The sequence below is a fragment of the Talaromyces proteolyticus genome (genome assembly GCF_021365285.1).
Source record: "Talaromyces proteolyticus strain PMI_201 chromosome Unknown BGW36scaffold_10, whole genome shotgun sequence".
In the NCBI taxonomy this organism is placed as follows: domain Eukaryota; kingdom Fungi; phylum Ascomycota; class Eurotiomycetes; order Eurotiales; family Trichocomaceae; genus Talaromyces; species Talaromyces proteolyticus.
In genome coordinates, this window is record NW_025764286.1 from 1,281,648 (window position 1) to 1,295,550 (window position 13,903).

General features: G+C 45.8%; 6 protein-coding genes across 6 annotated transcripts; 1 reads left to right on the forward strand and 5 right to left on the reverse strand.

Annotated features, from left to right (window-relative positions):
* Positions 1-678: 678 nt before the first annotated feature.
* On the reverse strand, positions 679-2,244 carry BGW36DRAFT_399779 (fungal-specific transcription factor domain-containing protein; the record flags this gene model as incomplete). Its single annotated transcript, XM_046218560.1, has 1 exon — positions 679-2,244. The coding sequence occupies one exon, from the start codon at positions 2,242-2,244 to the stop codon at positions 679-681; it is 1,566 nt and encodes a 521-aa protein (XP_046068916.1).
* A 1,383-nt stretch (positions 2,245-3,627) lies between these two features.
* BGW36DRAFT_362583 (uncharacterized protein) lies at positions 3,628-4,068 on the forward strand (the record flags this gene model as incomplete). The annotated part of the gene is made up of 1 exon (XM_046214386.1): positions 3,628-4,068. The coding sequence occupies one exon, from the start codon at positions 3,628-3,630 to the stop codon at positions 4,066-4,068; it is 441 nt and encodes a 146-aa protein (XP_046068917.1).
* Positions 4,069-4,316: 248 nt separating this feature from the next.
* BGW36DRAFT_325667 (putative transcription factor btf3) lies at positions 4,317-7,271 on the reverse strand. The gene is made up of 2 exons (XM_046212720.1): positions 6,995-7,271; positions 4,317-6,921 (listed from the first exon to the last, which is right to left on the reverse strand). Exons 1-2 carry the CDS (start codon positions 7,053-7,055, stop codon positions 4,772-4,774), a joined length of 2,211 nt encoding a protein of 736 aa, XP_046068918.1. The 5' UTR covers positions 7,056-7,271; the 3' UTR covers positions 4,317-4,771.
* A 404-nt stretch (positions 7,272-7,675) lies between these two features.
* Positions 7,676-10,173, reverse strand: BGW36DRAFT_385748 (uncharacterized protein). Its single transcript, XM_046216949.1, has 4 exons — positions 9,863-10,173; positions 9,678-9,808; positions 8,814-9,615; positions 7,676-8,751 (listed from the first exon to the last, which is right to left on the reverse strand). Exons 1-4 carry the CDS (start codon positions 9,941-9,943, stop codon positions 8,041-8,043), a joined length of 1,725 nt encoding a protein of 574 aa, XP_046068919.1. The 5' UTR covers positions 9,944-10,173; the 3' UTR covers positions 7,676-8,040.
* Positions 10,174-10,358: 185 nt separating this feature from the next.
* Positions 10,359-11,911, reverse strand: BGW36DRAFT_385750 (putative 60S ribosomal protein L9). The gene is made up of 4 exons (XM_046216950.1): positions 11,756-11,911; positions 11,192-11,495; positions 10,902-11,079; positions 10,359-10,845 (listed from the first exon to the last, which is right to left on the reverse strand). The coding sequence occupies exons 1-4, from the start codon at positions 11,799-11,801 to the stop codon at positions 10,795-10,797; spliced, it is 579 nt and encodes a 192-aa protein (XP_046068920.1). The 5' UTR covers positions 11,802-11,911; the 3' UTR covers positions 10,359-10,794.
* Positions 11,912-12,257: 346 nt separating this feature from the next.
* BGW36DRAFT_385753 (uncharacterized protein) lies at positions 12,258-13,787 on the reverse strand. Its single transcript, XM_046216951.1, has 4 exons — positions 13,373-13,787; positions 12,922-13,303; positions 12,669-12,866; positions 12,258-12,633 (listed from the first exon to the last, which is right to left on the reverse strand). Exons 1-4 carry the CDS (start codon positions 13,445-13,447, stop codon positions 12,545-12,547), a joined length of 744 nt encoding a protein of 247 aa, XP_046068921.1. The 5' UTR covers positions 13,448-13,787; the 3' UTR covers positions 12,258-12,544.
* Between the last annotated feature and the right edge of the window lie 116 nt (positions 13,788-13,903).

The following is a 13,903-nucleotide window of genomic DNA, read 5'->3' on the forward strand; positions in this document are numbered from 1 at the left end:
GGAGAACAGCGATCTCATAAAGGATTAAATTCATGCTGTAATGCGAACGAGGATACTATCGCAGGAGCTGCCTAAACTAGTATCTAATCGTAATAATACTACATATGCGGCCTTGATTTAGCGGCGGCTAGCCTAAATTTTAGACTCGCTCTCATAATGATTAATACTGGTACTGTTATTATGATTAATCTCATACACTGAAATGGTAGAACCTGAGATCAAGCATAGGGCCTTGTCTGAATGAAATAGGAATGGTTTCGATGCCGAATAATCACGGCGGAGGGAGGCTGTTGTATACAAAAGCCTCGGGTATGTTTTCTTGCTAAATGAATACTAAATACTTCGTGACCAGCACGCACTCAGACCGAGAAAGCATGTTCCACTGTTTGGCAAGTCATCAGGGTTGCTGCCATATGCCCCTCTGCTAAGATGAAGAAATGGCGATGAGAACGAGAACAAGCCCAAAGTCAATTTGAAAAAAAAAACAAAAAAAACACGACCACCGCAAAACTTCGAGAAGCTGATGATTTGAAGCAACGAACTTCTCAATAGCCGCTGCGCCTTGACCGAAAGTCTTCCCTTGGCAATCCGTCGTCGCGAAAATAAATGGTTGACGTGACGTGCTGTTGGTTTATATCTTACACTAATGAGTAGCTTGGATAGGGTCAAACTGTGCCTTCAAAATAGGAATGCCTCTTTGGAAATGGGTTCAAAACATTCCCACCAGGTCTGCATTCCCAAGTCTTGCGTCCATACTTGATCAAGAAAATTTTTCATCACACGAAGAGACCCAAACCGTAGAAAAGCTGCCGTGGAGTTCATCGTGTTCACAATCGCAGTTTGATCCTCCTTTGTGCGGCAATGGCTCCCAATCACAAGCGCTGGGAAGAGCAAACAATGTGATAACTTGCCCGTTAGCCGGGAATTGCAGATGGCTTGTATTCCCAAGCGCGTGGCATCTTGCACCAGTGGATCAGAAACGTCCAGTCCGTAGAAGACGCGATACGTGTATATTAGGCCCGTTATGCGGTATGCGATGCAGAAGACAACCCACGATTGGTCCGGATTCAAATGGCGTTGTGATGAGTCCAGTAAAGCTAATAGCGGCCCAGCTAATAACTCTTTCGATTCGCTCATATCGTCTTCGGTGGCGTAGGATATATCATACAAAGTGTGGCCACGCAGCGCTATCAAAAGAGTACCCAGTTCCTCATTAAAACCAGCGCAGGTGGGGTCATTGCCTTTGCGTACGAGGTACCCTAACTGAGCCAGGCGCGATAAAATATACATGATTTCCAAAAAAGGGTCACCTTCTTGAAGGACTCCCCACCACCCATCGCAGTCGGAATAGCTAGCCCATGTCTCTGGTTGAAAGTAATGCATCTCGCCACTTAGCATTGAAAATGTCAAGTCCATTGTTACAAAAACAGACAGCATCAAAGCTGGCAAGCCGCGCTTTTGCTGGAACAACTGTTTTTGAAGCCCCAATTGACCGAGAATTGCTCTTCCACCACGATAATGGATGTAAGTAGCGGCACTCTCGTCGTGTGGATCGATTACCCCGTCCAAGATGCAAAGTAGGACGTTGGCCATGAAAAGATCGAGAGCAGAAGCTTTGGACATTCGCAGCGGATTCGGCTCTTCCAGAAGCTCGCGAAAATTGCGAATAGCTTTTAAACGAGCCTCCTTCTTAGCCATAAATACGTCCTGGCGATCGGAACATAGGGAGATAACTCGATGTGCATTCGCAACAGCACTCACAGAGTGACGAAGTGCCGGCTCCTTGTATACGGAGGCCAGATTGATTGATACCCGCTCTGTAGACAAACTGAAACGGTCGACCACAACATTCTCGAAATAGAGCATTAAGTGCTCCACTGTCACAGGTGATTGAATTCGCCCCAGTGGTAAGTTATTGCAATTTACTAGCGCAAGTTGCTGAGAATCGGGGCTTCCTTCGTCATAGTTGTGCTGTTCGGACGACTCGGTTTCTTCGAATGAGCCTTCCTGCTTATATTTTCTTTTCCACCCTTTCCGTGGCACTGATATAGGCAAGTTCTGACCAGCAAAACGGCCCCGTGCTGCCACACCATTACACCATCGTAGACGAACTTCACCATATTCACATGGCAGTCCTTTTGACACGCATCTAGAGCAATGAGGTTGTTGCAAATCGCATATGACCCTGCGATCTTTGCACAACCAACACGAACCTTCAACAGTTCTTACTCGCTTGGGCGTCATGGAAAGAAACACTCTGTAAAGACATGGGAAGTGCGATAGTCTTTGTCGCAGGAACGACCCATCGGCCGATTGGTTATTCGAGACTTTCGGTACTCCTCTCCTTGCTCTCCTGTTGCTGCTATAGCTATTCTTCTTTTGCTAACAATTTGACTCTTGTTTTTTTCTAACTGGTCAAGTGGCATTGATAAGGGGATGGATAGATGGATGATGCTTGAGTCGCTGGATAGAGGGGTCAGGTAGTGAATGTTACACAGACTTGGCCCCTGAAAGCAGTGACACGCACAAGAATGCAAATATAGACTGTATTTGGAGTAACGAACAAGGCTGGACCGGCTAGCAACTTATGGAAGGTATCTGACCAAGGTTTTGGGGACTCGACAAGCTGATAACGATTATGGAGGCTGTCAAGTATTCCAAATATTCCAGTATCGTCAAAGGATAGCCTGTATATCGAGAAGCCGACTCGAGCAAGCCTTCATAGGGCAGGATTAGGGGGTGAAGGAAAAGAAAATCAAGACATCAATTGATAGATAAGATGCAATAGTAATAAGGGCCGTCAATTAAGCATACCGCCATGTGGGCCGCACGTTGGTCACGTGGAACGACTGACTAAGATTAGGAAATTAGAATGGTGTCCTTGAGAATATTATTATCTATTAATTATTGTTATTTATGGTATAAATATATTATTAATATAACTAAATTATTATATAATCTATTAAAGCTCTATATATCTGAAATGCTTCCTAGCAAGTTTGAACCATCCATGTAATGATCTAAGGCATGTGTGCATTCTGATTATATAGGGAACCCGGAAGATTGTTCTAACAGTACATGAGAGGGGCCTAGGGCTCACATATATAGCAAAGTGAAAGCCCTTTGATCGTCACAATCCATCTATCTATTAGCCACGTTAGGAACAACTAAACATGGTGAAACTCATTGTTTCATAGGTATACCTCTGACAGCCTGTCATTTGACATGGCTGACGAATCTCATATTAACTTTTTGTTCTCTTCCCATGACCGGGATTGAAGAGTCTTTGACAGATTGAAGATGGATAATCATGGAACTGACTCTTGGCTGTTTCCTTGCCTGCTACCCTTGATGAAACTCGAGTGATGCTTTTGTTCTCAAGTATCACACCCTATCATTGCATCAAATCCTTACCAGCCCTCCTTTATCGGTCATAGAATCGTCTTAGACTCGACGTCCATGTCGTTTCATCTACCTACGATGAATAATTCCTCCTCGATGGCCGCCTGGAGGGATCCCGAGTTAAGTCTGCAGACATACATAAATAGCCTCGCAAATCCTACCTGGGAGACAATTCCTTCTCATCAAACATTTCTCTCGAGTAAGAACCTCCTGGACCCTTTCAAGATGCCGGACTTCACACTGGGCCCTCTCCCCCCAAATGATCCCAACTACATGTCGCTCAGTGATTCTCGCCTCCTAGAGTACAATCCAGCGTCAGAGGTAGGCCACTTGCCTCCCGCCTACATCGACGTAGTAAAGGTGCCCACGGTGGCACGCTTTGCGGAGGCGTTGGCCCTACTTATCGACGAACTGAGCTGCGTTGGGGGGAGTTGGTTTATACTCCAGAGCTACATCCAGGACCACCCTCTCCTGGACCTGGATGACCTTGAGCCTCACATTCGCCGTCACTATAAGATCGCGCAGGAGGAATATGGGGTCAAAGGCCGAGTCCGCTATAGTGAGAACGTCGTGGCTAAAATGATGGAGGCGAATGAGCTGCCTCCGCGTCCTCCACAGTTTATCGACAAACATAGCTGCCTATTTGGCCTGGATGTGGAAAAGTGAGCTTAATGTGGAGTATGATTTGGTCTTAGATGCGTATTGTTTGCTTTTAAATGTTTGTTTGTTCTTTTTTATTTATAGAGTGATATGTTTGAGCTTGCGTAGAATATGTTAAGCTATGAGCCTATAGCATTGATATATTCTCAATTCCAAAACCTATAGTAGGGTCTTTTAGGATAATTTATAAAAGTGCTTTAACATGTTTTAGATTAAGATTTAAGAGAGAATTCAAAAGTATAAATTTATATATTAGCCTTAAATATACTATATTATATTTCTTCCCATACTGATATCTTTACATTATTAAAAATGGTGTAATAGTGTATAAACGCATGATTAGCAAAACTTAGAGATGAAGTATTTGCACCGAATATCGTGCAATCCTCATTGTCATCAGGATAAATGGTTGATTAGCCGAATTCATTAGCTCTATCCAGCTTTTCACACTTGGAGCTATCTTTTCTAATTGAACTTTCAAAGCGCTGCGCTCTCTGCTCACCATCAACCAGACCATTGAGCAGTCCTTCGATTGATCAACGCAACCGAGGCTGTATTCTGTCACTTCCACTAAATGACCAAAATTGTGCAAGTCCGCATCTCTTACATAGATAGTTGAGTATTAGTTAAACCAAAGAAAATACAAGACAGGAATATGGAAAGGGAATCAAGACATAGATATAGACATAGATATTGGTAGTAAGACAGGCTATTTAAACCCCATTTTCGTTCCCAGCACGAGATGTTGGGATAGAACCAGGGGTAGAACCAGGAATAGAAGGGATGGGGGTCTGCTGAGCCGCGACCAGCGGAGGAACTGGAAGAACGTTAGTTGACACTGTTCATCGACGGTCGATTGTTGCGAATGCTTACTGCTTAGACCATAGCCCTCTGTATTGCCGTCTCTGTTTCCCTGTTCAATTTCAACTCGGATGGCAACATCCAAGCCACCGACCAGGTCACTGCTATTGCTGAAACCATCCGCAGCCACGTGGACTGTACCGACATTCTCTTCACCGGTATGCAGAGGCGAATGTCCGCTTTTGGGTGTGTGAGTCGGCACTAGACTATGCGGCTGAACACTAGCACCATTCGGAGGTGTGTCAATTTCTGTAATACATGCGTAATTTCGTGAGGGCATAGTAACATTGTTCCAATCTGCGCCCTTCTCCACGCCACCAGGCTGCTTGTCGAACAGAGCCATGAGAGTCTCATCCGTATTAGGGTCTAAATGGTGGATTTTGTTTCTTCGTGCGAGGAGATTGGCAACAGCTTTGGGAGGTGGTTTGTTTGTAATAGCACTGCTGACAATGTTCACCATGAAACGATGATCGTTCTCAACTGGTACATGTAGATCAAGATTCGAATAGAATCGACCCAGCGCAGCTAAATGGACATCACCGCCCAGAATTGTGACTCTAACTGCATGGCGTTTCGAAAACTGCTGTAGACGTTGCATAAGCTCTCGGCGCTCCACTTTGTGATGTTTGGCTGTGTAATGATCATCGAGATCGTCCAGCAGGTCAACTTGACCATCAAATTTATTGAAAAGGCCACCGGCGACACCAAATCGCTTATTCAACAAGCGAATTGGCGCAATCAATGGAGATGAGAAGATATTCTCAAGCCATGCTAGACGTGGATATGCGATGGGAACACCGAGAAGCAGAATCAAGTGCTTGATCTCCCCATTCGCACCAGCTAATTCTTGATCAAGTCGATTGAATATCGCGTCATACGTCTCTGGGTAGTTGACCTGGTGGCGCGTGCGCTCCGTTCGGGCATCAATGCCTACAAATGCTATCCGTCTACCCAGGCGCATGTACAGACTGCGACTCTTTTCCTCAACATACGGACCAGGTTTCAAGCCCATAATCCATCTCGGGTCTTCGTGTTCTTCCTCAAGAACAAATGTGTCAGCCAACTGACGAGGATCAATGACTGGTGCGTCTGTGGTAAATGTCGACTTTGGGGGAGCAATGTGATGCTGAAATAGACAGTAGTACTTGAAGGCCACGCCACCGATGCCGCGGAAAACGGCACATTTCATGAAATGGTCTGTATAGGATCCAAATCCGTCAATGATGTCGTGGTCATCCCAAATATTGATCTGGGGAATCTGTCCATTGGCGGTCTTGAAGGGTTCATGCCCGTACCATCGCACATAATTGTTGTAGTAATACTCGTCGCATTCTTCTCTTAGAGCTCCATCAAAGTCGTGAGTTCGTCGCTTGTGAGGATTGGAAATTTCAGTCCATTTTCTCAGTGGCCCGTCAACACGAATACCGTCATTGTAAATTTGATCGCCGCCACCAATCATTACGTGGAAGGGACGCTTCGAGTGAACCCGAAGAACGTCGTTCCACAAAGCAGGGCCAGCCCAGCTATCTGTATCGGTGCCAACAGAGAAACCATTGCAGGAATGGAACATTAGACGCATAGATTGGCTTTGAGCGGGAACCGAAAAAGACCATGATGCTGGGGTTTCCGAGCCGTTCACATAATGGAAGCCTGGAATGGTGTATTCCCAGCGCGCTTCGTAGTCAACCAAAGGCAACGAGAGAGAGTATCTCCAAAAGGCTTTATGCGAGTCTTCGTAAATCTTGGTGGCTTGAAAAGTTGACGTAGATTGGTTCTGAGTCTCAGTGCCGTGGTCGTTCTCCGACACAGGACCTGTAGTACGCAGAATCAAATGTGGTTGAAGGTGGCTAGGATTTGTTACGATGAGAACGCTGCCGTACCAAGTCGATGACTCGTTAAGATCCATGCGCTGATAGTTCAACAGAGGCCCGCATATCACCTCCAGATGCTGCTGGCTGGCGCTGCCCTCTTTCCCGTTGAGCGCTGGAACGACATGGTCTGGGAAGGAAAACAGTACTTATTAGCGTATTATGAACAGATTGAGCGTATTAGGAACAGGTTGATAGCCTACCAGAGGTCGCTCCTGACTGTCTCATTTCGCTCAAGCTTTGCTGGGGTGCCAGGGCCGCCATAACGAGGTTCAAAATGACTTGAGCAAAAAGACCAAAAGAATATGGCGCAACGAATGGAAGAGAGCTACAATTGAGCACAGCAGGGTAGGAAGACGCGTATTCAGAGAATAAGTCCCATGAGAGGAAGGCAATTGCCTGCGAGGGAGCGACACAATTGGGAAAGAAAGAGGGAGTGATCTGGCGCGAACCGCGCAAGTCAAGCTGACCGACTCAAATAACTATTTATTATGATTGTTGCGGAGTCGCTGGCGGCTGACCCAACAATTCAGGGATCCGCTGACGATGCCAAGACCCCCTTGCAAGAGGACTCGGGCCAACCAGACGGCGCCAAGATGGGGCCTGCTGCATTAGATACATTGCACTTGTACCAAAACCGAAGCTGACCCACCATGCCTTCCTCTCCCCCTGTTCACCAGCCACAATGCCAAGAACCGTATCTCCACTAGTGCCATCAGCGGGTTACGATGGGCCAATCGGCACAATGATTATTATTATGTCCTGTGGCTCGGATGGCCTCGGATCTTCCGTGTGGCTGTGCAGACTGCTCACCCTGAGACGAACATAGAACAGAGATAAAGCAGACTAAGTACTAGTATATGTTGGAAAAGCGTCAAAGTTTCCTAAGATCGAACTTTGGACGTGCTACCAATGTAGCGATCTAAGGAAAGTGTGCATCGAGGAGATGGTTTTCTATTATATAGCGGAAGGTTTACAAGAACAGCTATAGAGTGCACAATGGTGTACTATGGTGACGATCATTGCCCGCGTAGATTCCGATATATCTGGATGTGTAAGAAACCAGCATGTGGAAAAAAAATTTGCCCCCACTGAAAATCGAATTCAGGTGTTTTCATCTCCATATTGCAGATAAGGTACAAGTGAAATGTACTACCAGGCGTCATCCTATTCCTGCCCATCCATTAAGGATGCAATAAGATATCAGGCAGAATAAATTCTCAACTATTTTTTCAAGTGTACAAGCTGACTACTCCGGATCGTGGCCGGTGGATCTCCGTTTTCGTGGCACTCCCTCATTTGCGCCTTGTCGACTACTAGTCCCACCAATCTGTTGACTGATGTCGCTCGATCGCCGTCTTCGCACTGTCTGATAACATCGGTCTAATTCGATCTCGATTGCGCATCTAACCTTGAGTGCACTGACTGCAGGCCACACACCCCTCTCTCCTTTGAGGATCCAATAATCTAGCCCGGCCTTGGTAGGATTCTGGAAGAGCTGAAATAGATCGCTAGTGGTTAGATCCGGAATCAAGATTAGGCTCGGCCCGGGGATGTTTTCGTCGATGAGCAGCTGTCGTAGGCTCCCTGGTAGAAAACCGAGGTAGTCAAGCTGCTTGAGCCTGTGACGAAGCTCCAGCATCACCAGGCGCATGAGAGAACTGGTAAAGCTTCGTTGGCCAGTGAGTCGCTGCCCTGGGTGGGATTCAGAGTTCAGGAATGGGGCGACAAAGGGCCGAGTCTGCGAGACGATGAAATTATTGACGTTGAACAGCTCAGCTAGGCGTGCCAAGGGTGATTCACGCCCGCTGAGATTGACTTGGCGCCATGATCGAAAGGTAACGTCTTGCGTATGGGGCCATGGAACAATTGTACCCGTCTCATCCTTGCAATAAAGAGTCACTGGAGAGTACAGCGCCCTTGAAGATGCGTTTGAAGCCAATGCAGCAGACCAAATCAACTATTTCATTGGCATCTGTCAGTACATAGCAGTTAAGTGAATTGAATTAGATTAGCACTCACCACATTAGGCGCTGTCAGGTAATTCAGCAAATTGGGAAATGTTCCTTTTCCAGAAGCGGCTACAGTAATGTTCAAAATTCTCTTGGATTTTGCATATGCCTCTTCAAAGGTCATGTCACCAACATTTGCTCGCACACATTCTTCTAGTACCCGGATATCGAGAAAATTCCCCTCCTTGACGTACCGCCGTAGGCGTCTTGTAGCTGTCTGAAACCAGGTATCTCGTCCATTTGTACCACCGCCGGCAGAAAGAGCAGAGCTCCGCCGAACAAATGCAGTGAGATCAATCTTATCACTGTTCAGAAAATCCAGAAGCTCATCTTCCGTATGGACACCCACAAGAGCAGCAACCAAGGCCCCTGTTGCAGTCCCTGTAATTATACGAGGCAAAAGGCCGCGAAGATGTAACGCTTTGACAGTGCCCAAGTGACACAGACCAAAAGTAGACCCACCTTGTAAGACGAGAGAGGTTCTCCCGAATGCTTGTCGAGTATCATGTAACAACTCCAGCTTTGCCTGTGATGTAAAACCGCTGGCATGCATCGGTATAGTTTGTAGAGACGTTACATATTGAATTGACAAAGCGACTTGTGTGATATAGTCGTCAATTAGAAGCTTTGTACCCGCATAAGCACGGTTGAATAATTTCAAAGAAGTTATGTTCCCAAGATTGCGAACCAGACCGGAGCGCAGGATGTTAACCAAAGTCAGGACATCTTCGTTTTCCCTGGCACTTAGAATGGATTCGAGTCTCTGGAAGATAAGTCGGTAATCATAATATTTGCTCGTTGGGTTCTGTCGCCTGTCGATGACAATTAGCATATAGGTTTCAAAGAGTAGCATGTACCTGAATCTTTAGATTACCATAGATCAGTGCTCAGTAACTCATCTAGTCGATAGGCACCTTCTTCCCAGTCCTCAAATGTTCTCGCGTTGGCCAGATGATACGATATCTGCTCACGAGGGGATCTGGATCTCCACCAAGAAACCCATTTCTTGTCAAAGTCGTCAGCATTTTAACAACGCAAAAGACAGGCGATAGAGGATACTTCTTCCCAGAATTGCACTACATCACACAGTATCGCCAAGGTTCCAGTAAAGAAGGCCCGTAACTTTAGCCAGATGCCCATTGCTAGTATTTGCTCGTCAAATATGCGTAATATCCAGAGTATAGCTATGTTGACTGACTTCACACGGCCAAAAAGGATGGATTTGTAGCGTGTCACCTTTACATGATCACCAGTCTAGTATGTTCAATGATATGATATTATATTTCACGCCTTGAAAATATAATTATGATATCGGAAGCTAGGGAAGTGAGTCGTGGTCCTGTTACTATTTACATGTGATCATGAATGATGAGCTGATGATTAATAGCTGCCTTGACTGTCAGCGAATCAAAACTTCTACTTTCCCCCCTCCTATATCGCACTAGTCCTTTATGGGGTAGATAGGGCTTAGGGCTTCTTAAGGATATCTGAGAAGTTATCCTTACGCATTATTGTTCGAATGAAGAAGCAGATAAATTCTTGATGTATCGCTTTCATAAATGCTACATATTCCTCTGTCAAGGCGCGTGAGTCTTGACTAAAGAGTCTACGAACCGTAATGGGAAGGATAATACACTTTAAGACGGTTGCTACAAAGCTAATCAATAGCTGACGATGATAATTAGTGACATTGTTCACACCTTAAAAATAGGCTTATGAGCAGTACTAAATCATCTCCACTGAGAATTGATTTGTTCCTGTGGTTGCACGCCAGTAATGCGAAGCGCATCATGCCCAATATAACAAAAAAATTCATGGTTTCCATTGCATCTTTTATTGGAGTTTCGCCACAGACTCCTACATAAAAATCTGTTCATTGCGAAACCGAAATAGGAAAGAATGAAAAACATCTCTTTCCTTGATATCACAGATTGTTTTTTTCAAGGTACACCTCCCCATAAAGCATACACCATTATCGTAATTATTTTCCTTTACTCGACAATAATGTTGGTTCGCTCAGACACGTAAAGACCGTCAAGGAACTAGATATAAATATTTAGTACAAAGAGTTTCAAGACAGATCAGTCAATATTCTCACCTTTCGGATATCCTTGTTGCGGACTCTGCAGATCTGCTGGATGTCGGCGGCGCTCTGGGAGACATTCTCCAAAGAGTTGCCAGATAATTGAAGCTCATCCTTGACATTGGCGGAGATGGCGACCTCAACACCAGGTTGGGCAGTAATGCGACGCACAATCTTCTCGCCAAGGAAGTTTCTGGAGCACAATCGTTAGCTCGTGTCTGCCATATACCCACGGGGGGTTTCAGATATTTTATGTCCCAAAAATGGGTAAACACAAGCCATCGAAAGGACTGGGAGTAGCATACCGGATCTCAACCTCAAACAGATCGGTCTCCTTGTTCTTCTCAATGTTGACGTTGATGGGAAAGTGAGCATAGACGTAACGCATCTTGTACAAGAAACCACGAGTAACACCGATGATCAAGTTGTTGATGAGAGTGCGGACGGTACGGAGGGTAGCAACACCCTTGCGAACACCATGGTGGAGCTGGATGGAGATGATGTTCTTGCTGGGACGGCCGAAAGTAACAGCAATGTGGGAAAGATCCTTGCTAAGCTTGCCTCTGGGTCCCTCGACGGTCACAACTCGCGAACGAATTTGGATCGACACTGCATTGCAGAACAGTTAGCATTGTTTTCCTTCCAAGCCAAATAACCATGGCTGTGCCCTGTTTAACACTCGACATTCCGATATATTGGAATGCGTCCGCTCGAAATAACTCTCAAAACTCAATATAATGGCAGGAAAATATCGAGCAAGTTTCCTTAAGATCGGAAACCCCTAAGGTGTTGAAGAGAGTCCCTCTTTTCGAGTTTTGTTGAGGGACAAGGATTGGGCAAGTTATGTAAAATGACGGTGAAATGCTTACCATTGTCGGGGATTGGCAGCGTCTCCTCGGAGTGAATGTACCGCATCTTGCCTCTCTAAATGCTGTGATATGTTGACCGAGGAGAGGAGGAGAGTCGTGAGATGTCGACGTGCGGGCGCGGTCGGTCGTCGTAAGGAGATCGATTGAAAGCCGGCGAGTAAAAACGCTTGGTGGAGCGAAATTCGAAGCGGCCCGTTGTGCGTCGCTTAGTGCACGATTGCGGTTAGCTTCGCATCCTGATCACGTGACTACGTTGGGCAAGGCTGGAGTCGAATCATTCCTTTACCACCATCTAAGAATAAGACAATTTTGGTGACTATTGTCGCTCTTATATTAATGATAGTTTCTACTGATTCATAAACTTACGGCCAAGTTCTTGAAATCGCTAGTAGGGTATTATCGCAGCATTTACAGCGCACCCATGTCAGAACCACTAATTGTTTACAAACTTGACCTCTTCAATTGACACACGATCCAAAAGAATTACAAATTTGGACCGGTATTTTGGATATTAAAATTGTGTTTGTGGATATACACGCCAAGTAATTAGTGATTTGTACATCAAAATAGCCAATGTATCAACAAGGTAGATAAAAAATAGATCCAATAACTTATCCTGCCACAAAGTGTAACACAACACCGATAAGGCCAATACTGTTAATCGAATCACCAAAAGTTTTCAACGCCATTCATGCAAACCCGAGATATAAGAAGGGGGACATATACAAGAGATCATTCAAAGAGGGCAACAACGGTACGCGGTAAACCGTGAACCCTATAGCTCCGTATTCATTCGCTTCCTTGTTCTGTTTCTGGTAACCGTTTTATCTCCATAACGCGTTGACCTGCTATTGACTTGATTTTGGAAATAAGAGTGTCTTCCTTGTCGAGAGCCACAATGTCATCCCCCCACCAATGCTAAGTCCGTTAACGAGGATGTTCGGGACGGTACGACGACCGGTTATTTGAGCCAGAAGCTGTTGGATATGAAGTCCAAGTGGATGTATATCGAGTTCGACGACGTAGGGAGCGGGAACAATGGAATAGCGCTCAAGGAGGACATTCTTTGCTTTCTTACTGAACGGACAGTACGATTTCGAAAAGATGATAACTAAATAAACGTAAGTTCTGTGTAGAGATACTTCATAGATTGTGGTCGGAAATACTTGGCGATCGTTTCAAAATAGACTCCAGTTCAGCGCTGGCCTCGTCCGCTTCTTTGCTCTCATCTGTGTCTTCGCTCTGGCTAATCTTTGCTGGTTTGGGAGCGGCGACCGAGTCTTCACCTTTTGGTTTCGGAACTTGCATCTTGGTTCGTCCGGCGACGGAGATTTCCTCCAACTCTTCATTCTTGACGCGATTGGCCGTCTCTTGCTTTTCGCGCAAGGCGCTCTGCTTCCCCGCGGCTTTCTCGATGTCAAGTTTCTGTATATGGGATCGGTCCTTGGCATCGTTGCTCTTTTTAATAGCTGCCAGTCTCGCATTATCCATCGCAGTCACGGTAGATTTATAAAAGTGACGGTCTTGTATCCCCCCGGCGGCATCGGTCTGTAGTCCAGAGTAAGTTAGATATCGGCTGTAGACAAGGATACCGGCACCATCAGCGTGAAGACATACCGTGAGATAAGTAAGAACAAGAAGGATAGCGACGACTGCAATCAAGTAGTACTTCAGCCGGCGTTGCGATCTCATTGTTGCTGAGACTGACGGTCCGATTCAACCCCAAAAAAGATGATGTGCAAGAGAAAAGGAATACTATAATATGGTGTATAGTATCTGAAATGTGCATACGATGGGATATGCTCGGCTGTGAAGATATCCAATTCAGATAGAAGACGCGCTGAATTTGTCCCACCGTCCCGCGATGGAATCAAGGTAGTCAGACGATATCGATAATCGGGGTAGGGATACCTGAATACCAACAGTGGTGCTGACGGGTTACAGCGATTGTTTGCTGAAACGAGCGACGATGTAGAGTGGGATGTCAACAAAATAGGGTTATTGCCATGTTTCGAGACGAGGAAAGGAAAAGGAGCTAGGTTAATGCCAGGAGAACAGAGCCAGATCAGGCGGGTATTAGCATTAGCCTTGCGGCACCACGTACTGTTACTCTCCGCGCCCAGCCAGTCAGCAGCCGGGAGGCGGGGT

Coding starts and splice junctions, on each gene's coding strand:
- BGW36DRAFT_325667 (XM_046212720.1), bottom strand. CDS start 7,055: ATGGCGGCCCTGGCACCCCAGCAAAGCTTGAGCGAAATGAGACAGTCA. Junction 6,922..6,994: donor ACAGTCAGGAGCGACCTCTG/GTAGGCTATCAA, acceptor TTTCCTTCCCAG/ACCATGTCGTTCCAGCGCTC.
- BGW36DRAFT_385748 (XM_046216949.1), bottom strand. CDS start 9,943: ATGGGCATCTGGCTAAAGTTACGGGCCTTCTTTACTGGAACCTTGGCG. Junction 9,809..9,862: donor TAGTGCAATTCTGGGAAGAA/GTATCCTCTATC, acceptor GACTTTGACAAG/AAATGGGTTTCTTGGTGGAG. Junction 8,752..8,813: donor ACCTGACAGCGCCTAATGTG/GTGAGTGCTAAT, acceptor CCAATGAAATAG/TTGATTTGGTCTGCTGCATT.
- BGW36DRAFT_385753 (XM_046216951.1), bottom strand. CDS start 13,447: ATGAGATCGCAACGCCGGCTGAAGTACTACTTGATTGCAGTCGTCGCT. Junction 12,867..12,921: donor TATTTTGAAACGATCGCCAA/GTATTTCCGACC, acceptor ACGTTTATTTAG/TTATCATCTTTTCGAAATCG. Junction 12,634..12,668: donor CGTTAACGGACTTAGCATTG/GTGGGGGGATGA, acceptor TCGACAAGGAAG/ACACTCTTATTTCCAAAATC.
- BGW36DRAFT_385750 (XM_046216950.1), bottom strand. CDS start 11,801: ATGCGGTACATTCACTCCGAGGAGACGCTGCCAATCCCCGACAATG. Junction 11,496..11,755: donor GCTGCCAATCCCCGACAATG/GTAAGCATTTCA, acceptor TCTGCAATGCAG/TGTCGATCCAAATTCGTTCG. Junction 10,846..10,901: donor GCAACAAGGATATCCGAAAG/GTGAGAATATTG, acceptor ATTTATATCTAG/TTCCTTGACGGTCTTTACGT.